This window comes from Perissodus microlepis, chromosome 1 (genome assembly GCF_051167445.1).
Source record: "Perissodus microlepis isolate ML-2025 ecotype Zambia chromosome 1, ASM5116744v1, whole genome shotgun sequence".
Lineage (NCBI taxonomy): Eukaryota > Metazoa > Chordata > Actinopteri > Cichliformes > Cichlidae > Perissodus > Perissodus microlepis.
The window spans coordinates 15,035,496-15,061,691 of record NC_140461.1 but is presented as its reverse complement, the minus strand read 5'-3'; the positions used below and the strand labels follow the sequence as shown (position 1 = coordinate 15,061,691).

The 26,196-nt window shown below is 40.7% G+C and overlaps 3 protein-coding genes across 4 annotated transcripts; 1 reads left to right on the top strand and 2 right to left on the bottom strand.

Moving 5' to 3' along the window:
- Positions 1–1,224: 1,224 nt before the first annotated feature.
- rab4a (RAB4a, member RAS oncogene family) lies at positions 1,225–11,409 on the top strand. Of its 2 annotated transcripts, none has more exons than XM_084931495.1 (8): positions 1,225–1,395; positions 3,330–3,410; positions 5,415–5,529; positions 6,179–6,241; positions 6,472–6,626; positions 6,750–6,845; positions 7,128–7,273; positions 8,560–11,409. In XM_084931495.1, exons 1-7 carry the CDS (start codon positions 1,380–1,382, stop codon positions 7,241–7,243), a joined length of 642 nt encoding a protein of 213 aa, XP_084787621.1. In that variant the 5' UTR covers positions 1,225–1,379; the 3' UTR covers positions 7,244–7,273; positions 8,560–11,409. The 2 variants fall into 2 exon arrangements, with proteins under 2 accessions (XP_084787621.1, XP_084787613.1); XM_084931487.1 differs by lacking the exon at positions 1,225–1,395 and adding an exon at positions 1,942–2,851.
- A 760-nt stretch (positions 11,410–12,169) lies between these two features.
- On the bottom strand, positions 12,170–18,619 carry ccsapb (centriole, cilia and spindle-associated protein b). Its single transcript, XM_084931475.1, has 5 exons — positions 18,509–18,619; positions 17,207–17,610; positions 16,294–16,353; positions 15,821–16,041; positions 12,170–15,739 (listed from the first exon to the last, which is right to left on the bottom strand). The coding sequence occupies exons 2-5, from the start codon at positions 17,583–17,585 to the stop codon at positions 15,557–15,559; spliced, it is 843 nt and encodes a 280-aa protein (XP_084787601.1). The 5' UTR covers positions 17,586–17,610; positions 18,509–18,619; the 3' UTR covers positions 12,170–15,556.
- Positions 18,620–19,498: 879 nt separating this feature from the next.
- acta1b (actin alpha 1, skeletal muscle b) lies at positions 19,499–23,499 on the bottom strand. Its single transcript, XM_084931461.1, has 7 exons — positions 23,371–23,499; positions 22,404–22,540; positions 21,576–21,900; positions 21,055–21,216; positions 20,460–20,651; positions 20,161–20,342; positions 19,499–19,999 (listed from the first exon to the last, which is right to left on the bottom strand). Exons 2-7 carry the CDS (start codon positions 22,530–22,532, stop codon positions 19,856–19,858), a joined length of 1,134 nt encoding a protein of 377 aa, XP_084787587.1. The 5' UTR covers positions 22,533–22,540; positions 23,371–23,499; the 3' UTR covers positions 19,499–19,855.
- Positions 23,500–26,196: the final 2,697 nt, after the last annotated feature.

Sequence of the window (26,196 nt, the reverse complement as noted above, 5' to 3'; positions counted from 1 at the left end):
ATTTTTTTTATTATGTTATTTTATTATTGAATGTAAAAAAATTCTCTACATCAAATTATGAGATCTCCAGCATGGGCATGTTACTTTTACTTTGGAATGCCTGTCTGACATAAGAAGAGTTTCTTTTTGGGGGTTTATAAAAACTCATTTTTGGGTTTATAAAAACTCAAAACATTTACTGTCATGCAATATCATGTCTTGTTTTACCAAAGACGTGATAACATAACAGCAATATAATTTTATTATATAAACATGTATAAAATTAGTACTGTTAAACATTGTCGTCACTTCTGTGTGAAGTCAAGAGGAACACTCTTGAGGAACTTCATATGGTTTCTGTTGCTAGACTAGGTGAAATTGTAAATCATATGAAACCCTCAGTTAGTTTTGTGGTCTAATTTCTGCTTTTTTCTGCTTAACCATTTTGCTCTTAGTCTCAAGTAGAGCTTCCACAGATTGATTGATTTAATTATTTTTGTATTGTTGCATTGTTAACTTACGTTGTGTACTATGCTTGCAGGTGCAAAGCACTTTCAGATAATACACTTGCATTTATATAATGCTTTTCTGGTCTTATTGATGATTCAAAACACTTTCAACTACACATTTATGCAGGACTTTATTCTATAAACTTCAACTACCTTACATCCGTGATCTGTTTAGAATCACCAGTGCACGAACATGCATGTCTTCAGAGTAAGGGAAGAAGCTGGAGTACCCAAAGAAAAATATGTGAACTCCACACAGCTAAGCCCAAACCAGGATTTAAGCCAGCTGTGAGGCAACAGTGCCTCTTTACTTGGGAGTGAAGAGATTTGGGACAGGAGTGATGGGAACACATAGTTTTACCTTTATTACCACTGCCCCATTAATAATGCAGACAGGTATGACATTTTCCTTGATTTGACCTTCACTGGTGGATTTAAAGTTAATTTCAGTCGGGACAGGTCAAATTTGATTGGAGCAGTCTCAGTGTACAGAAATATGTAGCACATAAATTTTAAAAATATTTATTTTTTATGTTTTAGGGATCACCTTAGGAAAAGTCATCCAATTTCAAAATAAAAGAATTTATATTTATTCGTTTAGTCACATGTAAAAAGTGACCCAAACAGCAGTCTGTGTCAGAAGTCTCAAGCAGACACAGCGCCACCCTGCGGCTGCCTGAAGACTTTACAGTGATCCAACAGTTTTTCGGTTAGGAGCACAGACGGCTTTTATTTTGAAACAAACCGCGTACGGGAAGTCGGAGGGAAAAATCAGCTGGACTCCGCGGAAATCACCAACAGGAGTATTTTCCTTTTATTTAGCTAGCTAACCATCTGTCAACTCCCATTTCTCCCTCCCTTCTTTATTGCTGTCAAACCGCCACACTGGCGATGTCGGAGTCGTACGGTAAGAGAGCACTTTTGACCGGCGACCACCGTTATCATCCTCCCGTAGCCTCAGAGATGGGATGGGGCAGGTGTGCCCAGAGAGCTTTTTCTCATCGTAAACAGATAGCTGACAGGCTAACCGAGCCGCCGCTGAAGGCTGCTGGCCTTAAAAGTTGCCTCGTCAGCGTAAGGAAACCCACAAAGGCTGTACAGCAGAGTTTAGTGTCGCCGTGTGCAAAAAATGTACCCACGGTACAAGGTTACAAAGCTCCCCGGAGGGTATCGAAAAAGACAAGGGAAGCTGACACCTGGCTGGGGCTTGGTGCAGCTGTAATATCTGACTGAGCTGCAACATTACAGTCATATATGAGGCATTGTTTTCTTAGCTTGACCATTTTACACCAAAATAATGATTATTTTGCTAGTTTAGTGGTTTAATAGTGGATGAATTCCTCCGCTGCACAGAACAGCTGACTGTAGTTTTTGTTTGCCTACATCAAAGCCTCCACAATATTTTTTTTGTGAGGGGGGGGGGCTTAATTGTTTGTTTGTTTTTTATTAGGATGATACCTATATCAATATTTGAAAGCTATAAAATCAAGCAAGTAAAGCCATGCGCTGTTTGTTGTTAAACATCAGTTTATTATGGCCAAAGCATCACAGTATTGTGCAGCATATGCTTGAGCCTGACTGATAAATTGATTTTGGGAGCCGATGTGCAGTTTGTCACAGTTATATATCTGAAACCCATTTAGAACACCTGCCAAGAAAATTAAAGACAAAAATCAAATTTCTAGTTTACTACTCTTAAAATCATTCTATAATCCACAATTTAGTCTGTGCTGGACTGTGGTGATGTGGTGATATGATTTGTCTGCATCTTGATTTTGCATTGTACTTTATCGCAGGTGATTCTTTTCTGTCTTGTATGAAAAAATGTACTTGTCCTCTTTAGCTATAATAATACTACAGGAGTATATGCTGGTAAATGCGGGTGTTTGCAAGGCTACTGCAGAGATTACTGGATTTACTGGACTTCATAACAGTGACGGTAACTCTCCCCACTCAAGTGGGGGAAAACTAAATTTAAATGAGCTACAAAATATATGAAGCTACAGTTTCTGATTTCTCTGGAATATTTTGAAAGGTCATGTTTACGGAACTTGAGCCACACCCTCATTTGTTTATATTTTGCAAGGAAAATAAGAAATAGGTGCAGCACTTTCTTTGAAACATGCAAAAATATATGGAAATACAGAATATAAGGCAAAAACAGAGTTTGTAATGAGTGTGAAAGTCAGGATTTGGTATTCTGCCTTTATTTCTGATTTCTATCAGGATGATCCCAAACTGCCACTGAGTTTCAGTCCAGTTCTTGTGTAATTTGGCATACCTCAACCTTTTCTCTGTTTCCTTTCCTTAAGAACAACTGAGTTTGTAGATGGATCAACTGAAGGATGAGTTTTATCTCTCAGGTCAAGTTATTACAGTTCACTAAAACTAAACTAAAAAATAAAACTGATTTTTAAAGATGGACTAACTGACGTGACATTGACTAATTAAACTAAACTTGTTTAGTTTGTTGTCACATGTAGCTTCATTAGGCCTTGGTACATTTGGTTATTAAGGCTTGGAATGACTGAGCTAACTGCCTGTGTTTGTATTATGTGTTCTGAACCCCTGAAAAGCACAACCCAGATTACAATAAATAAGAAAGCTAGCACTGAAGCTAAACACTAAAATGAAATGAGCAAACTCACTGTGGAAGTGAAACTAAATTGACAAGAAAAAAGAGCTGGATATACCAAACTAAGACTACAGTAACTGAGCTTTTCCCACATTTTTCTTGTAATTTCCTGTCATTTTAGCTAGCGTCTATAGCAACTAGTTTCATATAGTCTGATAATAATAGCCCAACTGATGTAATGTGTGTCTTTGCTTTTCCCTTTGCAGATTTCCTCTTTAAATTCCTGGTGATTGGGAATGCTGGAACGGGGAAATCCTGTCTTCTGCACCAGTTCATAGAGAAGAGGTGTAAGTCTGAAAGATCATCACGCTCCTGACTGTTTACTGTAAACTACAGCACTACATCAGGGAATTTCTTCAGGCAAATGAGACAGTAAATATGCCAGTAATTTCCACATGTTAAAGATTCCTAGGATGGAAATCAAGTTTTCAACCTTCTAAGTCAATATTTCATGAGTGAAATAAACAGTCAAATTAATGGATATGACTGCATTCTTAATCCATGGATTTAACTGTGTGCATTTATACTTGCATTCTGAGTTTTATAGGCAAAACTAAGAAATCTGTCCTGTTAACTTTGGGTTAAAGCTAAGCTTCTCAGAGCTGGCAAGCTGGAAAGGGGGTTGTGTTAGATAAGAAAAGCATTTACATTTCTAATATTGTTGAGGATGATCCACTGTAATGACAAAACTATTTGCTCGTCCGCCTTCACACTCATATAAACTTGAGTCTCATCCCATTCTTAATCCATTGCGTTTAATATGTCAGCCCACCCTTTGCAGCTATAACAGCTCCAGATCTTCTGGGTAGGCTTTCCACAAGATCTAGGTGTGTGTTCATGGGAATTTCTGATCATCTTCCAGAAGTGCATTTGTGAAGTCAGACACTTATGTGGTTTGAGGAGGCCTGGCTTGCAGTCTCTGCTCTAATTCATCCTAAAGGTGCTCTGTCAGTTTGAGGTCAGGACTCTACAGGCCAGTCAAATGCTTCCATGCCAAACTCACTCATCTATGTATTTATGGACCTTACTTTGTAAGTAAACATGTGCAGTCATGTTGGAGCAGTAAGGGGCTATCCCCAAACTGTTTCCACAAAATAGGGATCATGAAATGGTCCAAAGTGTCTTGATATGCTGAAGCATATTTGCAGAGTTAGACAAGTGCTGTTCTCTTGGCAACCACCAAACTCATACTTGTCCACTGCTCTAGTGTCCAGTGGCAGTGTGCTCTTTACACCACTGCAACCGACGCTTTAAGTTGTGTTTAGTGATGTATCGCTTGGATGCAGCTGTGTGGCCATGAAGCTATCTATGCACTGTTCTTGAGCTGATCTAAAGGCCACATGTAGTTTGGAGGTCTGCAGTGATTGACAAAATTGACTTTTTTATTTCTAGACACTGTGTGTCTGAGTTGCTGTTGTTCTTAAATGCTTCCACTTTGTTATAATAGTAGTGAGAAAATTTCAGACTGGACCTGTTGGGCAGGTGGCATCCTATCACAGTACCACGCTGGAATTCAGTGAGCTCCTGAGATCAACCCATTTTTACAAATGTGTGTAGAAGCAATCTGCAGGCATAGGTGCTTGATATTTATACACCAGTGGGATTTGAAATGACTGAAACATGTACATTCAATGATTTTGATGGGGGAGTGAATGCTATCGGCAATATAGTGTATGTGAAATTTGCCAGTCTGAGCCAATCTGATATATCGACATGTGGTCAATTTCCCCTTGTTTTTCTTCAGAATGACTTTCCAGTTCAAACATGTAGAGCTCAAATACTCCAGTGTCAACTTGCCGTTGTGTAAAGTAGAGCAGTGTTAGTGTGTGAGCAGAGTCAGAGGTGAACCGATTTGCTGGAACTGCACAGCAGCAGGGGAGGAGTGGGTGTCAGTAGAGATTGGAATGAAGTTTCATATTCACAGATGCGAAAGGAGGCAAAAGTGTGAGTGACATCAAGCTACATCAAATTTTACACCAGGTTGAACCACATTTTAAGGCATGAAGGGATACATTTATGAAAAAACAACTTCTAAATGTGTGATTTTTATGATTGGTTCTGTTTTTTAAGGGTGAAACCAAAACCTACAACCAGACTTCAGGAGAAAAACTTCAAAGAAAATCATTGTCTCATCCACAAATGCTGAAATTGGTTTCTTTTTCATTGAAGTGCAGAAGCAACAGTTGTTTTTCTTACAGCCACACAGTGATAATCATATCATCACTATTAATCCCACTTATTTAATAATATTAATGCATTTACATGTTTTATTTTTTATTTTTTTTTCCTAGTCAAGGATGAATCTAACCACACAATCGGAGTCGAGTTTGGCTCTAAGATCATCAGCGTGGTCAACAAAATGGTCAAGCTTCAGATTTGGGACACCGCAGGACAAGAGAGGTTCAGGTAGGAAAAAAGCCCAACGTGAATATGCACTTTGCACACAAGTCATCTCTGTTATGCTGCAGACATTCAGCTAACAGTACTATAGCTTAAAGACCAGAGTAACAGACACAGGAGTTTTGGAAGGTAACGGAGAGCTCAAAAAGCTGCAGTTATTAAACTCTGCTGCCTAATTGATGTCCTGAGTAAAACAGGAATAGTTTTGTTGCTTCTGATTATTTTATTTATTCAATTTTCTGCTATAGCTGCTATAACAATTTAAGGCGAATCTGGTGAAGATATTTTCCAGAATTGCCTTTTTTTTGAGGTAGCGCACGCCAGGAATTGGTTCTGTTGTTTTGTCCTGGCTGAATGCAGCTGTCTGAACAGAGGGTGCACTGAGCAGCAAACATGACACCCACTCACTAGTGATGCATGCCCCAGACGGTTAGGTCTGTCTGTGCGTTGCCACAATCCAGCTCACGTGGACTGTAGAGCTAGCAAGTTAAAGACCAACCTGATTAAACTGCAGCAGACATTTATGTAGGTCTCTACAAAGTTCAGGAGTTAAATGGTTTTCACACATGCATTGATGTTTTTTCTTTTCTTCAGGGGGAATGTATTGTATACTTCCTGATTGTTCTCAATGTATGTCTACTAATCTGTGTGTTAGGTCTGTGACCAGGAGCTACTACAGAGGAGCAGCAGGAGCCCTGCTGGTCTATGACATCACCAGGTATCACACAATGTGATGCTAGGCTTTTCATAGTTCTCTAATTTGTTCCTCCTCCTCTCTCCACCCTCTTGCCTAAGACTAAGAGGAATTGAGGATGCACAAACTGAGAAATATGATAGGCTCTGTGTTTCAAGCCTCTAATTTATTTTTGTTTTCTAATTAGCTTCCACATCTATTCCAAACTGTAACATGTCATTACCTGCCATCCTTTCTATTATTTTTTGTTGCAGTCGAGAGACGTACAACGCTCTGACCACATGGCTGAGTGACGCGAGGATGCTGGCGAGTCAGAACATCGTCATAATCCTGTGTGGGAACAAGAAGGACCTGGATGCTGACAGGGAGGTCACCTTTCTGGAGGCTTCCCGCTTCGCTCAGGAGAACGGTAAGACCAGCAGCTGATTATTGGGAACGATTCCTGTTGTTGTTAGATGTGTAGACCATCAACTTCAAAGAATTATTGAATTGTTATTTATTATAATGTGTTCATTGTAAACTGATGTAACAGAACTGATGTTCCTGGAAACCAGCGCTCTAACAGGGGAGAACGTCGAAGAGGCCTTTGTCCAGTGTGCTCGGAAAATCCTCAACAAGATAGAGTCAGGTATGAGCTGTAGTCAACACCCTTAACTGTGTGTGCCCCAGCGCTTATTCTGTCAAACCACATGATTCTGTATATCTCTTAACACCACTACCTCAGTCAGAAACAAAATATTTTTACATCATTCAGAAGCCCAGACAAGGGCTTTTGCTTTTGCAAAGGGACAAACTCGGTGTACTTATATAGATGATTAAAGCCTTTTTTTAACTGTCAGTAAACTAAGCACAATAGGTGTAAGTTGGTTATCTCGCTGACTGTTCACTCATGTGATCTCTTGTGTTTCAGGGGAGCTGGATCCAGAAAGGATGGGCTCAGGTATCCAATACGGCGACGCTGCTTTACGACAGCTTCGCTCTCCTCGTCGTGCTCAGCCACAGGGCACCCAGGAATGCGGCTGCTAGTGGACGTGTCCTGTAACACATACAGACAAGGTGAGGGGGTCCTGAGTCTGTACTGTCTACACAGCATTAAAAAGAAAAAGGTTTCTGAGGGCTTTCAAATAAGGAGAGCCTGTGTTTAGAAGCTGAAATTATGCCTTCTGCTCCCTGCAGTGTCTCTTAGATGTGCAGACTCAGTAATTCTATATTTAGCCAGTGCCCATTTTTGCTTCTGCGCACTTGATCCACCCATCATTTGAAAGGAAGCCTTCATTATGATTGTCCAAGACAGTAATCATGAAGGCTGTAATCATTAAATCGTGTCATAAAGTAAAAGGTGGATGCTATTCCATTATTGTATGTTATTACCTACATATTACACAATAAGATGGACTTAGAAATTCTGGTGTCCATAACTATGTGCACCAGACTTTGGCTGCACTGATGCCTGATCGCTGATAGAAAGTCGTTACACCACAGTTCCAGCTGCAGTCTGACAGTTTTCCCTGTTTACATGTCAGATTATTGCTTTTGCCTAGATATTATTATTATTGTTATTATTGTTTTTGTTGTTATTATTATTAGCAGCAGAACACTATGAAGCAGTTTTGCTGATTCCTACATGAAGTCCAGTAAGTACTCCTCAGGGCGCTAAAAACCAAACCAGCAGCAGATATTTAAAATAGCTTGATTAATTGTGATGATCTCATCTATAACTCTCGAGTAAGTGGAAATGTTTAATGATTCAAGTTTTTTTGTTTTGTTTTTTTAATTCTCATTCCAGCACATGTATTTACATGAAGTGAAATTACAGTTTTAATTTTTTGGTCCCTGTTCAGGCCAATGAGGATAAAACGCATCAAGAGCGACAGATACAGAAACAAGAGCAAGAAGTATATTTACAGTGTAAATGACAAGTCAGTTTCCAAGTGTCAGAGTTGTGTGCGGTGGATTGTAGCTGAGGATCACCAGAGTTGAAGGGACTCGAGGGAGAAACGATCACTGAGTCTTGTGGTTCTGCTCCGCGGGGTCTTTAAAGTTACCGGAGACTCTTTTTCTGGAACTGCTGGTGTTTTACAATGAGTCAAAAAATAATTTGAGAGAATAACCTTAATTCAATTTTGACGTAATGTTTTTTTTTTTTCAGTGGCAGATTCAATTTTTTTGTAATAGCTAGTTGGTCAAAGCTCTGTAATTCTTTCTTGCTTCATAATGATGAGAGATGATTAAGATAACCTTTATTAGTCCCACAAGAGGGAAATTTGTTAATTACTGGGTGGACAGCCTGATATTGATAAGCTTTTGTGTATTTCTGCAACATCTGTGTGTTTTATATGCAGGTTTGTGAAGACCAGGAGAAAAACAGCCATGTGAGACCTGATAACGTGGGGTTCAGATCGCTACGCTGGTGACTTCTCCCCGACCTTTGACCCCTAACCTTTGCACGGACCCCTCAGAACCTTGTTGCCATGCAGATAGCTCAAAAGACTTCCCTGTCACGCCCCCTCCCAGAACTTAAAGATCTTCAAGGTAACCAGAGATCAGCCAACAGTCTGCTCTTCTATTGGACCAAACTGCCCCTCCAACCAAGACCACCCCCGACACTTCTCTCGTCCACACACCTGCCAACCCAGATTACCACATTTTAGATTTCCCTCTTGCTCCAGTCGACCCTCCAGCTACTTAAAGATTTTTGGAGCAAGCTGCACAGACCTTTAGATTGAGCTAAACTAACTGCCCCCTGGCTCCAGCTTGATACTTAGTGCACTGATGCGTGGTCTTGATTTTCTCAGAAAAAAAAATTTCTCGTCTTGTGGAAATATTCCTTCAACCACTTGCTAATTTAAGTCCCTTCCCTTCCACAGGTCTTCTGCTTCTCTTACTCTAATTATCTGCTAACTCCATGCTTGCATTTGCAAACACACCACTAACAGTCACCTGTGTAGCTGTGCAGTTTGCACTTCTTGTGTGCCACCTCCACTCCCTTTCTTCACCTGATATCACTGTTTGTATTCTTCTTAAAATATCCAGACCATCATTGCAACTGAATAATTATGCATAGGATGTGATGTCATAGGTTTGATGTCACAGGAGAAAAAAAAATGAGGTTGTGGTGGATGAATGGCTCAAATCTGAGTGTTGAAGTGGATGGGATGAGAATTGGCACCCTCAGATCAGACCCCAGGCTGTAAAAGGGTGAATTACCTGCTCTCAGCTGAGACTGAAGCAGATTAATCTACCTGTCCTCACCTGTGGCCACAAGCTGCGGGTGTTGAACTAAAGAATTAGTGGACGAACAATCCCCAGCTGTAGTGCATGGGGTCTGTTAGAGATAGAGTAAGGATCTCAGTCAGTAGAAACACTGCTCCTCCATGTTGAGGTGTTTGATGCATGTCCTATGGGCTGTCCTCGGACAAGCTGTTGAGATTGCATCTCTCAGCTGGACCATTAAAAACTGTGGATGCTGGGAACAGGCATCTCTGCTTAGACTGCTGCTCTCATGGCCTTCAGCAGGAAATGAGTGGATGAGAAACACTTAATTTGTTTCTTTCAAGCAAAAGCAAACATGGAAATATTTGTACTTCCATGACCTGTTACATTTTCATTGTAAAAATGTGTTTTGAGAAAGGGGGAAAAATACTGTATTTTATTAGAATTAGCAGAAACATGGATCTTTTCCTAAAACTGAGTCTTTAACGATGTTATTTCTCTATTAAAAAGCATGACTAATCAGTAACAGTGATGGTCCCAGGGCAACACCTTAATATTGATATGATATTGCAGGAAATACACACACACTTTTACATCCCTTTTTCTCTCCTCCTCTCCCCTAAAGCATCCCTGTACCTGTACAGTGTTTCTGTAAATAGATTGATGCATGTTTTCTCAAACAAAATATCAGAGTATTTCATTATGAAGAGATATTACGTGTATATTATAATAGATATCATATTCAGCATCTGCTTCGTGCCCCACTGCATCATTATCATTTGAAGCAACTATACACTGGCAACTTGTAGCAGGATACTGGTGATGGGCAGTACTCAGTATTTTTATTTATTTTTTTTTTTGTTAAACAGGACAAGCTGATTCAGATTTTATTATGAATTATGAGGGAAAAGATTCTGGAACAAATTTTTATTTGTTGTTTTTGGGTTTTTTTGACAAGCTCACAGATAATAAACAGAGGTAGCCTGACATGTTCTGAGTAGACACTGGGCTTTCATTTGTGTTAAATGAAGGTACATCTTTGAATTCACAAGTCAGCATCCGCAACTGAGTAAAATGTTGGTGTAACACTTTCTTTATCCAAAGTTTTCCACTCAAGTCTAATGACTGACCTGTCGTATATAAATGTTGCCTGTTTACATGAGTGCTGACTGCTGCCAGATGTGGGGTCATACTAATGTGTTGGTTTTTAAGTTTTAACGATGGTTTGAGGCTTATCCAGTGTGTGCTTTACTCCTTGTTATCTCCTGTTGTTAACTTTGACCGTGTTAAGTCGGAGGAAACGATTATGAGGCGTGTTTTGCATCAGAGCATTCACGCGTCGCATCAGCTCAGATATACTTTAGATCAGGGGTATCAAACCCATTTTACATTTTGGGCTACATATAGCTCAATTTGATATCAAGTAGGTCAGACCAGTAAAACTATTGGCTAATAACATATAGGCTTACAGTTGAAAAAATAAAGGTGTAAATTACAGGAAAACCACTGGCAGTTCATTACCTCCCAGTTATCTACTTATCATTTAATTAAAAAAACAGACATTTTCTGTTAACTTACAATATGTTGAAAGGAAGCATGAAAAAAGGTTTTCTGTTATGTGATGGAATCGAACAATAATAAGAGTCCAAAGTTTATGCCCTTGTGAAGATTTCACATTTTCCAAAGCCATACGAGGGGCCTTCTCTGGCCCCCGGGCCATACGTTCACCTTCCCCGCTTTAGATGATATTAGCCGTTTTAAAATGAGGATTTTGAATCAGACACTTCAAATGTTTCCCATCCTTCGGTGTTTGATATCCGATGGTGGCTTTGGTTGTTCTGCATCATGTGTTTTTCTCATCGGGTCATTTGTTTGTATTTATGTGTCCTTTTTTCCTGTCATTATGAATATCATAGATTTATAATTTATTATGTATGATAAAGGCATATGTTTTTAAAATAAATACTACTACAAATCCAGCATTGTCTTCACTAAACAAGACTTTTTTTTTCTTTCTTTTTTTTACCTACAATCTTTGACCAAGCGGAAACCATTTCAATGAGCTCTGTGAGCTCTGATGGATGGAATATAGTCAAACGTAAAATCAGAGGATTCCTTTTATTTGCAACAGTCATAGATTCGGTAAAGGGTCATTCAATATAAAATCAAATATGAAAAACGTTCCCACTTTGACAAACTTGTTTTGGATCTAATCTTAAATGTTGCAACAACGATATAGAACGTGTGAATACCAGTGAAGTTTCTCAGTTTCACAGCTGTAATGTACAGTACTGCATGTGCATATTTACTGCATTTCAATAGCAGTCCTCTATCTTGACCAATTATGGCACTTTAGATGTCCAGTGTCAATGTTGAAAAGCCTGCTTAGCTTCTGAAATCAGATGAGAGAGTATGTCCAGAGCAAAGCTATGAGATGAGCCTGGTTATCAAACAGTAGGTAAAACGGATCTTTCATGCGATCCACCTAACCCAAATGGTAATAAAAGCCTTGAAAATGTATTTATATATATTGTATATATTTGCAGGACCTTTAAAATTGTACATGGCCTTATTAAATATGCTAAATTTATTGTACAAAAACTTAGTGTAAACAGACTTATACAGTATACAGCAGGTGCTTGATAATGTACTGAGAGACCACACCATGTCACTGCAAGAATCAGGATTAAGACACAATGAAAATAGCCTGTTAATATTAAATAATAGTCTAGAGAATAATCACAGATGTAAATGTATTTTATTAAAAGCTCAGCGTAACACCACGTAAGCCCACCTGTTTTAAATCCTTTAATTATGACAATGAAGCTTATTCAAAGCTCAATATGTAAACAAAGAATGTACAGAATTAAGCAGTTTTACAGTGTCGTAGTTGTTACATCTGTTGTGAGTAAACTAGACCAAGTACATCAGTTATTTGTCATGCAAGTGCCTTCACAATCACGTGAAACTCATTTTTCACTAACATCCTGCACTGTGAAGCGTGAATGAGTAATATGTCAGGAATGTTTTGGCTTGGTGGATTTCTGCCACACATTATCATGTAAACCTAAGAAAAACACACAGTGAGTAAAATATCTCCTGACTAGAGGTACACGTCTAAACAGTCCAAGCGGGAAGTCGACTATAAAGCTTTGTCCCAATAACTAACAAAGAAGTAAGGAATGTATCATCCCGCTTCCCTCCTGTTTTCTGAGATTGTCAAAGTTCATCACATCTAAAATCACAATGGCTCAAAACTGACTTTTAAAGCATCAAAATATTGCACCAAACTGCATTTCATTATAACTTAAAAGCAAATCTTAACAATGTAATACTGAACTCAAAGTTTCAACATTCGCAGAAATCAAGTGTTAAAAAGTAAAAACAAAAGTAAAAGGGGGCCACTAACCAAACTATCATCTGCAAAATATTTACACCAACAACAGCTGAAAATGTTTGTTCACCAAGTCTTAATGGCACAAAGCTTATTTTATCTTTGTTACATTACTAGATCTGACTTCTTGTGGTTTGAACAGTCATTATTTGAGTTTACATACTTTTGTCTAATGTTCATAAATTAATTACATGAAAACAACACAGTGATTAAATGATCAAAGCGCTTCTTGACAGGCTGCAAACCAAACAGTACATCAGCATAATGTGTTTGTATGCATTTCCTGTTAATGGTTATTTAAGCTGTAGCTGACTCTAAATTAATAACGATAAAGACGTTTGGCCTCAACAGCAAACCAAAGGGAGCTCAACACGCTCTAGTTTAATGAAATGCATGCAAGTAGCAATTAATTTTTTTAAGTATCTTCCATCTGCCAGCGCATCAACTGTAAATCCAACACTCGGACAGGTTTTAAATACAGAGGCTTAAAAAAAGAGCCAAAGCACGTAGATTAAAATATTCTGATATTTAGTTTTGCTAAATATTAAATTGTTGAAAACAACAGGACAACACAGATTTTGGTTGCCTTTCATGTATGTGCTAGTCAAACCCTCACAAAGGCCTATTCAAAAACTGGAAATATTTCTAGAGGACACAAAGAGGTGATCAACCAAACTATAAGGAAGCTTTTTTTCCCACCACACCAAAAACAAACAAACATACATTTTGACTAGGACTCTCAACATTAACGCATTAACGTGTCATCATGATTAATGTGATTAAAATTTTTGGGGTGCAGAATGGACAAACTTTGGACAAACTGCCCGAAATGCATTGACAGAGACATTTCAGGGATTTTGAGTCATTCTGCAATTCAGATGGGTTAATTGCATAAAATTTTAATCGCGTTAATTGTGATGACGGATTAATCTGCGTTAATGCGTTAATGTTGACAACCCTAATTTTGAGCCGTAAGTAAAAAATGTATTTATTTCAATTTCAAGTTATTTTCTCAGAAGTTAGTTAGTCAAAGATTTTACTCATGGATGCCAAAAAATGTTTGTTGTCCATACAGCTTCCATACATGCTTGTTGTTTTTGTGACTTAAGTTATTGAAGTCAGCAGCAAGTCGATAGACTGTGCTCCGTCAGCCAAACACAGTCTATCGTTTTTGCGTCCCCTGTAAATCTTTCAGGTGTTGTCTGTGCAGCACTTCTCTGTAGTTGGTTATTTTCTCTGAATGTTTCTAAATCTGCTTGTGTTTTTTCTATTTACCTGTGCTTTTAAAACAAAAAACTGCAGTGTGTTCAACTCTCTCTGATGCTGCTGCTACTTGCGTATGTGGATGTATGAAGGAAAGTCCGCAGTATCCACAATACCGTTGAGACCTTAGCACCAAAATGATTAAGAACAAAGCAATGCTATCAGTTATAAAACCACTTTAAGTCACTAACGCGTGTAATTTTCACTGTCAGCATAAAGTGAGTCACTACCTATCAACCAAGTCTGAACCATCAAGAGGGACACAAACATGAAGCAGCTCCCAGCATTAAAAATCCACTCTTACATATCAATATATCTATACATCAATTAAATGTACTCAGCTGTACTCTGCACAAATAGGAAAATATGCACATTAAAAGTCGAGTGAATTTGAAATAAACTTTCATCTGATTAAACTACTCTGATTGAACTCAGAGTAGTTTAATCAGATGAAATAAACTTTCATCTGATTAAACTACTCTGAGTTATTGGCATAAATTTGTGTGTCTGTGTGCACACACAGGAAATGACGTATTATTATATACGTTCACACCATTGTTCACTTTACCTCAGAAGAACGAGGCTCTATCTTTTCGACATGTCCCACTGTGGTTTGAGATCTATGTATAAAAATATGGGTACATCTTATACAGCATGTATTTAAAGGGGCTGCATCAAAGTATGGCTTTGACATACGTTTGGGACTCCTCATCCTCAACTAAACTTGTGTATTACAGACGTATCCATTATTTTTACATTTGTTATAAAGTATCTTACTCTGTAAAATACATATTATTGTACTGTCTTAGTAAAAGCGGTTTATAGAAACATGGAGGAATAAGCCACACAGTGAAACTTAACATTGAAGGAAAGTCAGCTTCCATCCTGAGAATCTGTTTGAATCCATTTCATGTTATCATTTACATGGGTCGGTGTTTAACCCTCAAGTGACCATGCTCCTTTAGCCACTAAAATGACCAAGTGTGGTCATTTATGACCCTATTATATTACATGCAAGAACTCTTTTTTTAAAGGGCTCTGTTAGTGCTTATCATACCTATGCTCTAATATCATTCAATAATGCTTTTTTATGCTCTTTTGCATTGTTTATGCAAAAAACAGACCTTATTGTTTGTCTGTTACTTCTATTGAAACTATTTTCTTTGTTTCAATAATACTAGAAAAAAAAATTTCATTTTAAACCTTGAGGTATGTTTGTTTTACAGCATGCCAATTTTAACTCTAAAATATTGGGGAAAAGGACATTTAGAAAAGGAACTGCAGAAAACTCTAGATGAAGTAACTATCAAATTCATAGTAGGGAACATTAAAGTAATCCCAGTATAAATATAGTCCTACTCGGCCACTTGAAGTTTAAACTTTAGAGGTGAGAGGCAGTGATGGCTTCAGTTTTGTGTTTGTTGTCTAGAGTCATCCTGACGTAGAGGGTCTTTTTTCCTGTTTGTGTCCTATCGCGAGCGAGCCGAAAAGCAACGCATGTACTCAGTTAGCCAGGGGTTGAACTCAGGTTGGACCACTTTTCTGGCCTTGTCCAGGTCAGCAGACTTGGCTCTCCGCCGCTCAGACCGCTGAGTCTGGATATGACGCTCCACCTCCCGCCTGGTTTTAGCACGCAGAGCCGATTCATGGATCTATCAGGTAAACAAAAATCCAATGTAACAACAAGCTTCTGTATGTACCTGTCAACAAATCCACTATGACAGTAAAATAACCTCATTAGTCGAAGCCACTGGGCCGACGTTGTGCGTCTTCCTTCCTGCAGTGTCTGCATCTTTCTCCCCCGACCCATACAAGGCGAAAGGATGTCTGCTCTCCTTACTGTCCTCTCTGGGCAGTCGAGATGGTGCAGGCCTGACCCGCTGTGATCGTCGGGGTTGCCTCAAGGACTTTGAGGGTTTACTCTGCTGTGGTCGGGGTCCTTCAGAGTCTCTCTCTATAAACAGAAGAAGCAAACGGGCTAAAGCACCACCAACATGGAAGAGGAACTCACAAAATAAACCAGAGGCACTATAAACTATCTATGGACATTGCTTATAACAGAGAGTTGTTTGCTAAAAGCAAAATACAAATTGACTTAACTTTAATCAACTTTCAGTTCATCATTTCATTAACAGTGTTTATTATAACGCTTTTTCATTTATTTATTTATTTTTAATTGACTCAGCAACTGTTAATTACTTATTACCTCTGTTGCTGGCTCTCTGCTCCTCTTGTAGTACCTTTGTCTCCCTCATAGCATCAGACGCTGGGCCAAAAGAGCAAAGAAAATCGTAAGTTACAGTAAAGTATCAAGCATGTATCCCTACAATGCAGTAATAGGGCGACTGAATGAAAAAGAAATAAAGGAGCTGGACAAGAGGGCTCAAATTTGGAGAATAAACTTGACAACCAAAAACTTTGAGTCAAAGACTTAAGAATTTTTCCGGGAACATTATTATTATTATTATTATTATTATTATGAACAACCCACATCACCCACTGCATGAGTATGTGAGTGGGCTGAGCAGCTCCTTTAGTCACAGACTGAAACACCCTCGCTGCAGGAAGGAGCGCTTTCGCAGATCATTTATCCCAACAGCAGTTAGACTCTATAACTCCTCAATCACAATGTCATAAGTCACTGGACACTGTGAACATCCACGGTCACCACTTCATGCATAATGGACCTTCCATGTGTATGGACATTTGCAGGTATATACATATGTATATGTATACATATGTATATTTAGTGTGTACATGTGTGTGTGTGTACATGTCTATAAATAGGAATAGTAGTGGTACAATAGCTATATCAAGCTATATAGTTTATGTCTTCCATATTTCCAACCATATCCATAATCACATACTGTGTATGCTACCATTGTATATAGTGTATTATCTTACTTTTTTCATTGATTATACTTATTTGTATTTTTGTATTTCCTTCTGATATCTGTACCTGAGCTGAGGTGACGCAAAAATTTCCCTGTTGTGGGATCAATAAAGTCTTATCTTATCTTTATTATTATTATTATTATTATTATATTTTCGGTGGCTTTAATACATAATATTTAAAATGATACATCCCAGTATGTTATTAAGGGTTTTATACAGGTTACCATGAAGTGCAGACTGTGCAGCAGGCCCTGTATCCTCCTCTTCTTGAATAGGAAGCCTGGGTACGGGCCCCGAAGTTCTGCTCTGCTCCTGCTGTGTGTCCGTCCTCGCACCCCCACACTCCTCTAGCTCAGCCTCCGCGCGGCCACCGGTATCCTCCTGGTCCCGTACCTGGTTCTTGCTTGGAGGAATAGGAGGACTTCTACCTCCCGAGTCCGAGTCAGTATCGGAGCCACTCCAGAACCAGGGGTTGTGCGTGTGTTCCAGCAGCCTGCGGGTCAGCCTGTACTTCAACATCTCCTCGTAACATTTAGTGTACGTGTCCCATTTGGGATCTTTGAACTTCTTCATGTACTCCGAGCGGATCCTCTTCGCCACCATCTTGCTCCTCTGAAAACTCTATAAACTGAAAAAACAGCTTGTTGTTACTCACGCAGAACACGCCTAAACAGCCTCCACGCCCCTTTACACACAGCTCCGTGTTTGTTAGCACCGCCAGACATTTAAAAGACAATGGGGAAGCCGTTAAAACCAATGACGGAGCAGCACGAGGGGTTCCCCCTCCTCTAAGGAGCCCGCCTACATCCTGTCGAAGGCGGATGCAGGCGGGGGCAGTTTGCCTCCTTGTGTTAGGAAAGAGGACAAAAGACAAATCTGGGGACAATTACATAGTAAATGATCCATTTTTCATTCATTTAATCGGCGTTTCATTTTTTTTAAATGGCCTCCGGTAAAAACTGTTACATCGTTAAGAGCAGAAAATTCCTGAACGCGATGACGTAAGTGCCACCTTCCCCTCTGATTGGCCGCAGAGGTGTAAACTGCTCTTGAGTATTCCAATTTACAGGTCGGATACAAATCAGTGTGAAAAAAGGAAACAAGAAACAAAAAAACACGACAGGCTGTGAAACGCATTCAGCTACAGCTCTACAAGCCTGTCCTCACTGCTGAAAAATGCTGTTCCGTAGTCCAGCTAATCAACACATGCGTACAGAAAGCACAAGTGTACCATACGCCATTAGGCTGTAACTGAGAATCAGTGAGCTGGCTATTTATTGCCTGTAGCTTTTATAGCTATTACCTCCTCATGACAAATGTGTTATTTATAAACCTCCATTATTAATCATATGGCACTAATACTGACACAGGGCAGCGATAATCGCCTGTCAGCGCCCGCAGGTGAAGCGCAGTAAATGTTAAATGTCACAGACCATCCATCGTCACTACTCAACAGCAGTGCGCGCCTCGCACGGAGAAATTCGGGGCTGTAACTGTCTAATTTTGCGTACAGTAAATATACTCACACCGGGGTCGGATTTCGCGGAAGCAGAGCAGGACAGATGGCGTTCACAGTGCCGCTGCTGTAATCACACCCGGGACTGCGTCTCCGAGCTTAGCTCCGCCCACCTGAAGACGTTTTTAAAAAGCCAAACACACCCGCAACAGGTGGCCCCGCGCCGGGGTGTCAGGAATGCCGTCTGTGCGGCCATGGAACTTGTACAAAATAGCAAAAGAGGATGGAAATACAGTTTGTTTTTGTCGAATAAGGTATGAGCTGTTTAGGCTTCAGTGATTACATCTAGGCCGACTTGTTAATTAAGATAAATGGTGCTCTGTAGGGGGGAAAACAGGAAACATGTTGTCTTACAATAGGCTACTCGGGTGCTATAAATGATGTGCGCGCCTGCAGCCTACTCCCAAACCTACATCTACATAACCTGTGAGCTTATAGGCATATAAGGTATAATCCTGCGGAGATGACCCACTGTACCCGGAGTCTGGTTGTATCTAAAGATGGTCTGGGGGCCGGTGGGTGAGCTCCTATGGTCGTGCAGGGAGGGTGTCAGGTGTCGGATATGCTACTAATCCAGTCAGTCTAAAAGGCTGAGCTGCTGCTGCTGCCTTTGCGCATTCCTGGCAAGTCAAACACCGACTGTCGGCAACTGCTCGAAGGCGTCGCCCTTCAATACCTCTTTCACCTAGCAGCCCCTCCTCCTGCCTCTCGTCCATCCAAATATGATCCAGACATTAGTGCCAGCTCGCATTTAGGTGTCCATGAATGCGCCCTGCACCTGGTCTTTCGTGGAACAATTAGCCGCACTATGTTTCGTTTAGTGGTTATCCCGGTTTATTTCCCACAGTTCTTGCAGGATTTGTTGAATACTGAAATATTGCATTGTTGGCTTAGGGCAAATTTATCTTTTAAGAGATAACAATGTATTTATCGTCTGATTTCCCTGCGCTTTTGTTTGTCATCCTCTGCCAATACCGGAAAAACAAGACCAGGGGCAAAGTTACCAAATAATGGACTTTAATAAATTATCAATATGTATATACACTTACATTCACATGTGTTGGGCAACATGTTGTTCTTATTTTTTTTTATTAAAGTTTTTTTGGTGGATGCATGGTTCAGTGGTGGTTTTCACAGCCTTTCTCCGTGCAACACAGACAACAGACAGCCATAAAATATGCACATTTTTGAAAGGATTAAAAAATGCATATGAATGTCAGCAGCGCGGACAGACAGTCCATCGACAGCAGAGTGTTGTCGTGCCGCAGAGGTCGATCTTCCTCTTTGCTTGATCTCCAGACGGCTGATGGTAAAAATGATTGAGATGATGGAGAAGCTGGAGAAAAAGATGAAGGATTTAGAAGCACTTCCTGTGGACAATGCTGGGGCCGGCCTCGTCGTACTCCTGCTTGGAGATCCACATCTGCTGGAAGGTGGACAGGGAAGCCAGGATGGAGCCACCGATCCAGACGGAGTACTTCCTCTCGGGAGGAGCAATGATCTGGAGGAGGAAAGAGTGGATTAGTAAAGTGCCGGTTTCTATAAGTGAACAAGTGTTCAGTGAAATCGGGTGCGTATTTGCCAATTTATGCAGAAAATATTTCAATCTTCCTGTAAACTCTGAAGCTTTTGCTTCTCTGATTTGAGTTCAATTTCAAGTACCTTGATCTTCATGGTGCTGGGAGCCAGGGCAGTGATCTCCTTCTGCATACGGTCAGCAATACCAGGGTACATGGTGGTACCGCCGGAGAGCACATTGTTGGCGTACAGATCCTTACGGATGTCAATATCGCACTTCATGATGCTGTTGTAGGCAGTCTCATGAATACCAGCAGACTCCATACCTGTTCAGATGAGATGAAAAAGTGTTAAGAAATGAGTACCCGGTATGTACCAGTAGCCTCCATAAGTCTATTTGTTGGCAAAAACTTTTTTTTTAAAGAACTGATTCTTTGAAGTACCGATGAAGGAAGGCTGGAAGAGGGTCTCGGGGCAACGGAACCTCTCGTTACCAATGGTGATGACCTGACCGTCGGGAAGCTCGTAGCTCTTCTCCAGGGAGGAGGAGGAGGCAGCGGTGGCCATCTCGTTCTCGAAGTCCAGAGCCACATAGCACAGCTTCTCCTTGATGTCACGCACGATCTCACGCTCGGCTGTGGAGTTATAAGTTGATAAGTTATTATTCAGAGTGCCAAAAGCGTGAAGCGTGAAATACTAATGTGCGTAATAACACGGATTTAATGGGGTAAACTACACAAATTCTTCGCTGTTGTGAACATGTACACATCTTATTTTCACTCTATTTAAAACAATATCTTGCATTAATAGGCCTCACAAAGTGTGACAATTATTTGCTGCGCCTTTTTATCTGTATGGGTAAATCTTTGATCAAAGCATGTCATAGCAAATTATCCCAAACACTGCTAATAAAATTGAACGCTAACTGACAATTTAGACTCGTCTTCGCCCAGATAATGTCTTGCTAGAAAATGTTAGTTTCCTTCTTTCTTTTTCCTCTTTCTTTCAGGCCGTGTTGATTATTGTTCAATTGCTCACCAGTGGTCACGAAGGAGTAGCCACGCTCAGTCAGGATCTTCATCAGGTAGTCGGTCAGATCGCGACCAGCCAGGTCCAGACGCATGATGGCGTGGGGCAGGGCGTAACCCTCATAGACTGGGACGTTGTGGGTCACACCATCACCAGCATCCAGCACAATACCTATAGAGAGCCACGGAGAAAATTTAGTAAAGTCCGAGCGACAAAAAAGGAAAAAAAAAACGGTTAAAAAATACATTTTGTGCGTAAAATTCTGGGTAAAGTAGGTGCTTGGGGGTGAATTTACGAGATAAAGTCAAATAAACCTACATGAACAGTTCCAGAAAGGCTGGTCGAGTGTGCGTAAAAGTTGTGCGTAAAAGCGTTTTGTTGTGAAATTGCTCCCTCAATAGTTATTGTCATTTATGTTAGATCGATTGACTATGTCAGTAACATATTATTAAGTAATAAGGTAAACTAGCTATATGTGTTTTATGTGTTTAGTAAGCTATGTTTGTTTATTTGTTTTATGTCAGTCTTACCAGTGGTACGGCCGGAAGCGTACAGGGACAGCACAGCCTGGATGGCCACATACATGGCAGGGACGTTGAAGGTCTCAAACATGATCTGGGTCATCTTCTCCCTGTTGGCCTTGGGGTTCAGTGGGGCCTCAGTGAGCAGGGTGGGGTGCTCCTCGGGGGCCACTCTCAGCTCGTTGTAGAAGGTGTGGTGCCAGATCTTCTCCATATCGTCCCAGTTGGTGATGATGCCGTGCTCAATGGGGTACTTCAGAGTCAGGATACCCCTCTTGCTCTGGGCCTCGTCACCGACGTAGGAGTCCTTCTGACCCATACCGACCATGACACCCTGAAGGGAGGAGAGAGGGGAAGATAAAAGGAAGGTTAGCCGGGGACGTCAACTGATCCATACAGATGTGCGACCTTTCCTGGACAGATTAAAGTCTTCGGACAGACATAGTGACCATTGCGTAAATGTGCCACATATCAGTCACAGAGACAGACAGAGCAGTTGTGAAGTTGGCACTTCATCTGTTACTAATTTAAAGGCTGCTCCAGGTAAAAGAAGCCAAAAATATTGTGACTGCGCTGATATCAGCTGCGCAAGCAGCTGAACTTTTACAATAATTTTTAGCAATAAATGTTAAATGTTTTAACAATCCAAAATGTTAATTTATTGTTTTTGTTTATTGCATTTTGATTTTAATTTATTTTTTGGAAGGTTAATTGTATTTCTTGATATTGAACGGTGTGATGGGTGAGGTGTGACAATTAGTGAGTGTGAAATAATGACTGCCGCCAATTAGTCCAGGCTAATATCAAATCTATCGGTTAATTTTCTTCGCTGTTTACCTGGTGGCGGGGACGGCCGACGATAGAGGGGAACACGGCCCTGGGGGCATCGTCTCCGGCGAAGCCAGCCTTCACCAGGCCGGAGCCGTTGTCGCACACAAGGGCGGTAGTCTCATCGTCGTCACACATGTTGGCTTCTGTAAGAGAGGAGAGGAAGACAAAATATTTGAGTTTAAATCACATCAAATCCATAATGTATGTGACAGAAATGAATTACACAGTAAGGCGTTGATTAACTGTATCATTATTTTGTATTCTCATCCTACGTGTGGCTAAAAAGACTAAAAATAATTTCACGGAGCATGAACCTGTTCAAGTCCACTGCTTGCGCTATATAAATCTATGGTGCATTAACAAACCAACGCGTGATGAGTATCCTTTGTAAACGTCAATTAAATCTTATTAAAAGTAACTGATATTGTTTTTAAATTTTCTATTGGAATTTGGACGGACTTGTCTAAGATTTACTTTTTATTTAATCTTAGAAGAAATCAAGGCTCTAAAATAAGCTAAAGTTGAACCAAAATCCCTAGTATTCCCATTGTCTCACCAATCCTCTCTCAGGTAAATTTCTCTCGTTTTTAAATTGACATAAAGTAGAACAGCTTACGATCAGACCAGAAACTCAGTCCAAATGTTTTATCTACCTATCTATCAATTTATCAGTTATTTAGTCTATTTAATTACAGATCTGATAGTTTAGGCTTCTCCTGTCAAGCACAGTGTTTGTGTTCTGCCTCCTCAACTGTAAACAGTTCTTCTTCCTTCAGGTCTCTCCTATGGTCTAGCTATCCTCCAGCAGTCGTGTTGCCCCAAATCAGCCTCAAGTCCTATGCCTCCTGTCCCCGGTGGTCCTTCCTAATTTTTTGCCCCTAAGTAATTGCAGTGGCTCCCCGGTTAAGGCTTAGTCTAGTGTCCCAGCCTGGATGAGTGGCTTCAGGAGTGTCAGGTCCTAGCAGGGTCTTACCTTAGGGGTGTGTCTGCGGCTCGGAGAGAACGACCCAACCAGTGCTGCTGCTGAACCAGCTACAGTTCTTACTGCTGCCTGTCCACCTTTTATACCGAACGTCCACCATTCACAAACCTCAGCACTGCCCCCCATCCCGGCCCTCTGCCATATTAGGATACTGACAGGCCGAGGCTGGGGAGTGGGTGGAGGTGGGGTGCCGACGTGAAGGCAAGGAGGGCACTCCATCAATCGGATTTCAGGAGGGGATCACAAGTGACGCTGCGCGCCCCCGACGTGGAGAGAGCGCGCGCCATATATGGAACTGTCGCTCTGACCTCCCATCAAGGCTCGCGGTCCCACCTCGAGGGCCGTATAAGGACCATGCGGACCACTGGGGAGTGTTTCTAGGGGAGACGCCAATTGCTACCAAGCAGGGTTATAGATTTGTTGCTAGTAGGCCTCATCCAGCCTTAAAATGGGAATATGCTTCCCTCATCTGAACAGATTTAGGCCACGGTGAGGGCCAGGGCTTGAAGCAGTGACTGACAGGTCAACCAGGAAGAGAGCTGTACAGGGCCAATTAATAACTCAATTAATACAGGTTTATTAAAGGTCAACGGACAAAAGCTGAAGTTGGAAATTCTGTATATAACAGCTAAATATGTACTGCATTATTTCAGCCATCATATGTCAGAATTAACGCTTTATTTCTAATTAATCACATTAATTAGAGTAGAATTAACTTACAGTGTTGCTATAAAAGTGTACTTTTTATTCATTGATTGCTAGTTTAAATATACTCTTTTTAAAAAACAACACTAAATACTAAACATATCAATGTACAGAGAACCAATCAGAATTGGGAGATTGCAAACGTACACCCCCCCAGTTATAACTGCATCCACGAATGTATTAAGATGCATTAAATCGTGTATCAAGACGTGCAATGAATTAAACTCAAAATCGGATCCTGCAGCCCACGTGGCTTCAAATTCACGGAGCTCTAAGTTCGAAGTAGCCAGCAGCTGAAACCTTATCTGAAGGGGCTACTCTGCTCTGTCAGTGAAGCAGTTGGATTAATTATAACTCTAAAGGAGGAGGGGAGCTGGTGCGTGTGTGACAAATGGAGAGTGTGTACATGCATGTTAGTGTGTATTACTGACGGATACACCGAAAGGAATGAAAGAGGAGGTGCCAAGGTGGTTATAATAACTCCATAGGAGGAGTGAGAGAGGATTAGATTAGAGTAGAAACAAAAAACAAACAAAACAAAAACAGAGATGGATCTAAAGCAGGAGAGAAGAGAACCATATTTATGGTGAACTGATCAATCAGACAGAAAAAAAAAAATCACAATGGGTCTGGCAACTCCTGGAATTCCTACCTGAAAGCAGCATACGCAGAAAGCAGGACAGCATTAGCATGACTAATTATTCATTTATTTATTTTTTTTAATATTCAGATCTTAGATCAAGGATGTCTTTGCAGATTATTTGTGTTGACTGTGGCTGTTCGTACACATCTAATTGCAAATATTTTGAAATATATCATGAAGGGTAATTTATCAATAATGGACATATTGACTGATAAAAAGGGGTTGCTCTATATTTTACTTATCCAGCTCGGTTTCAATGATAAGAGGGAAATATTAACACATAGTCTTACATAACCTGGACTGTCATTACAGCTCCTAACTATGGCCTGCAAGAGGTTGGAGGTAATGAATTGATTGCCTGTGTAAACAGAGGACTTAATCAGGTAATTTTTAATTGCATTCAGTGATTCAGTGGTTCCTTCCTGAACTTAAAATGAATTTCCGCAGCACCTGTGCTCACTGATATGTCAATGAAAATAGGAAAAGAGGAGGTAGGCTGACAAAATCTTGGATGCCTTGGTGGATGAGAGCAAATGGGCAGGGCCTCCTTGGGTACAGGCCGAAAGTAGAGAGAATGTGGATTAGGGAATGTGTTTGCGTGTGTGTGGGGGGGCTGAAGGGGTGGAGGAGCTGCAGAGCAAGGTTGAGCTACTTTTATGCACTTGCTGTGAACCATTTTGGATCCGGGGGCCAGTGAAACACCTAAAATGTAAAGGGACTGGCAGTTGTCGGGGAGCGCGAGAGGGAGACGCGCAAGAGGAGGTCAGAGGGGCCGAGGGGGAGGAGATTAGAGAGAGCAAGCCTGGAGCATTGGGGGAGGAGGAAGATGGAGGTGAAAGGGCGTGTGCAGCAGGTGGCAGAAAAGATGAGTGCAGTTGGTCGGAAGATGTGTGACCGAGGCAGCTGAAGAGAGACAGAGACTTTGGAAAGGGTAGAATATTTTTTGGGGGGGTTGTGTGTTTTGAAAATTAGATGTAGTTTGGTGACAGAGAGCATTTTGGACACTTTTTAGACGTGAATAGGCTGAGGGAAAAGGGTATTTTCTTTGTAAAAGCTCCCTCAGTCTCTGTGGCTGCCTACCTGCAACTTTTCTAGTGAGGCTTTCTTCAGCTGAAAGTTTCAGGACTATCATGGGAGCACAGAGGGCGAGAGTGACAGGGAACGTGTAAGAATAGCACAAGCTCAGGCATTCAGTAGCTGGAACCAATACTCTTGCTGTACATGAGTGTGCTACCTTTTAAAGTGTGGCAGCATGCTCGACATGTACAGTAGATCTTTCTTTATTTTAAGAGCGAATAGGCAGGACTTGATGTTGGAGATTTAAATGAACTTGCTGTCCATTTTGCTGCTGTGAGGAGTGGCTGAGGATACTGAGGATGTTGTAAGTGGACAGGTAAAAATCGAACACAACCATAAAATATCAGCTCTTTTATCAGCTCTTGTTTCCCTTCATTTTGATTCAATCAGCT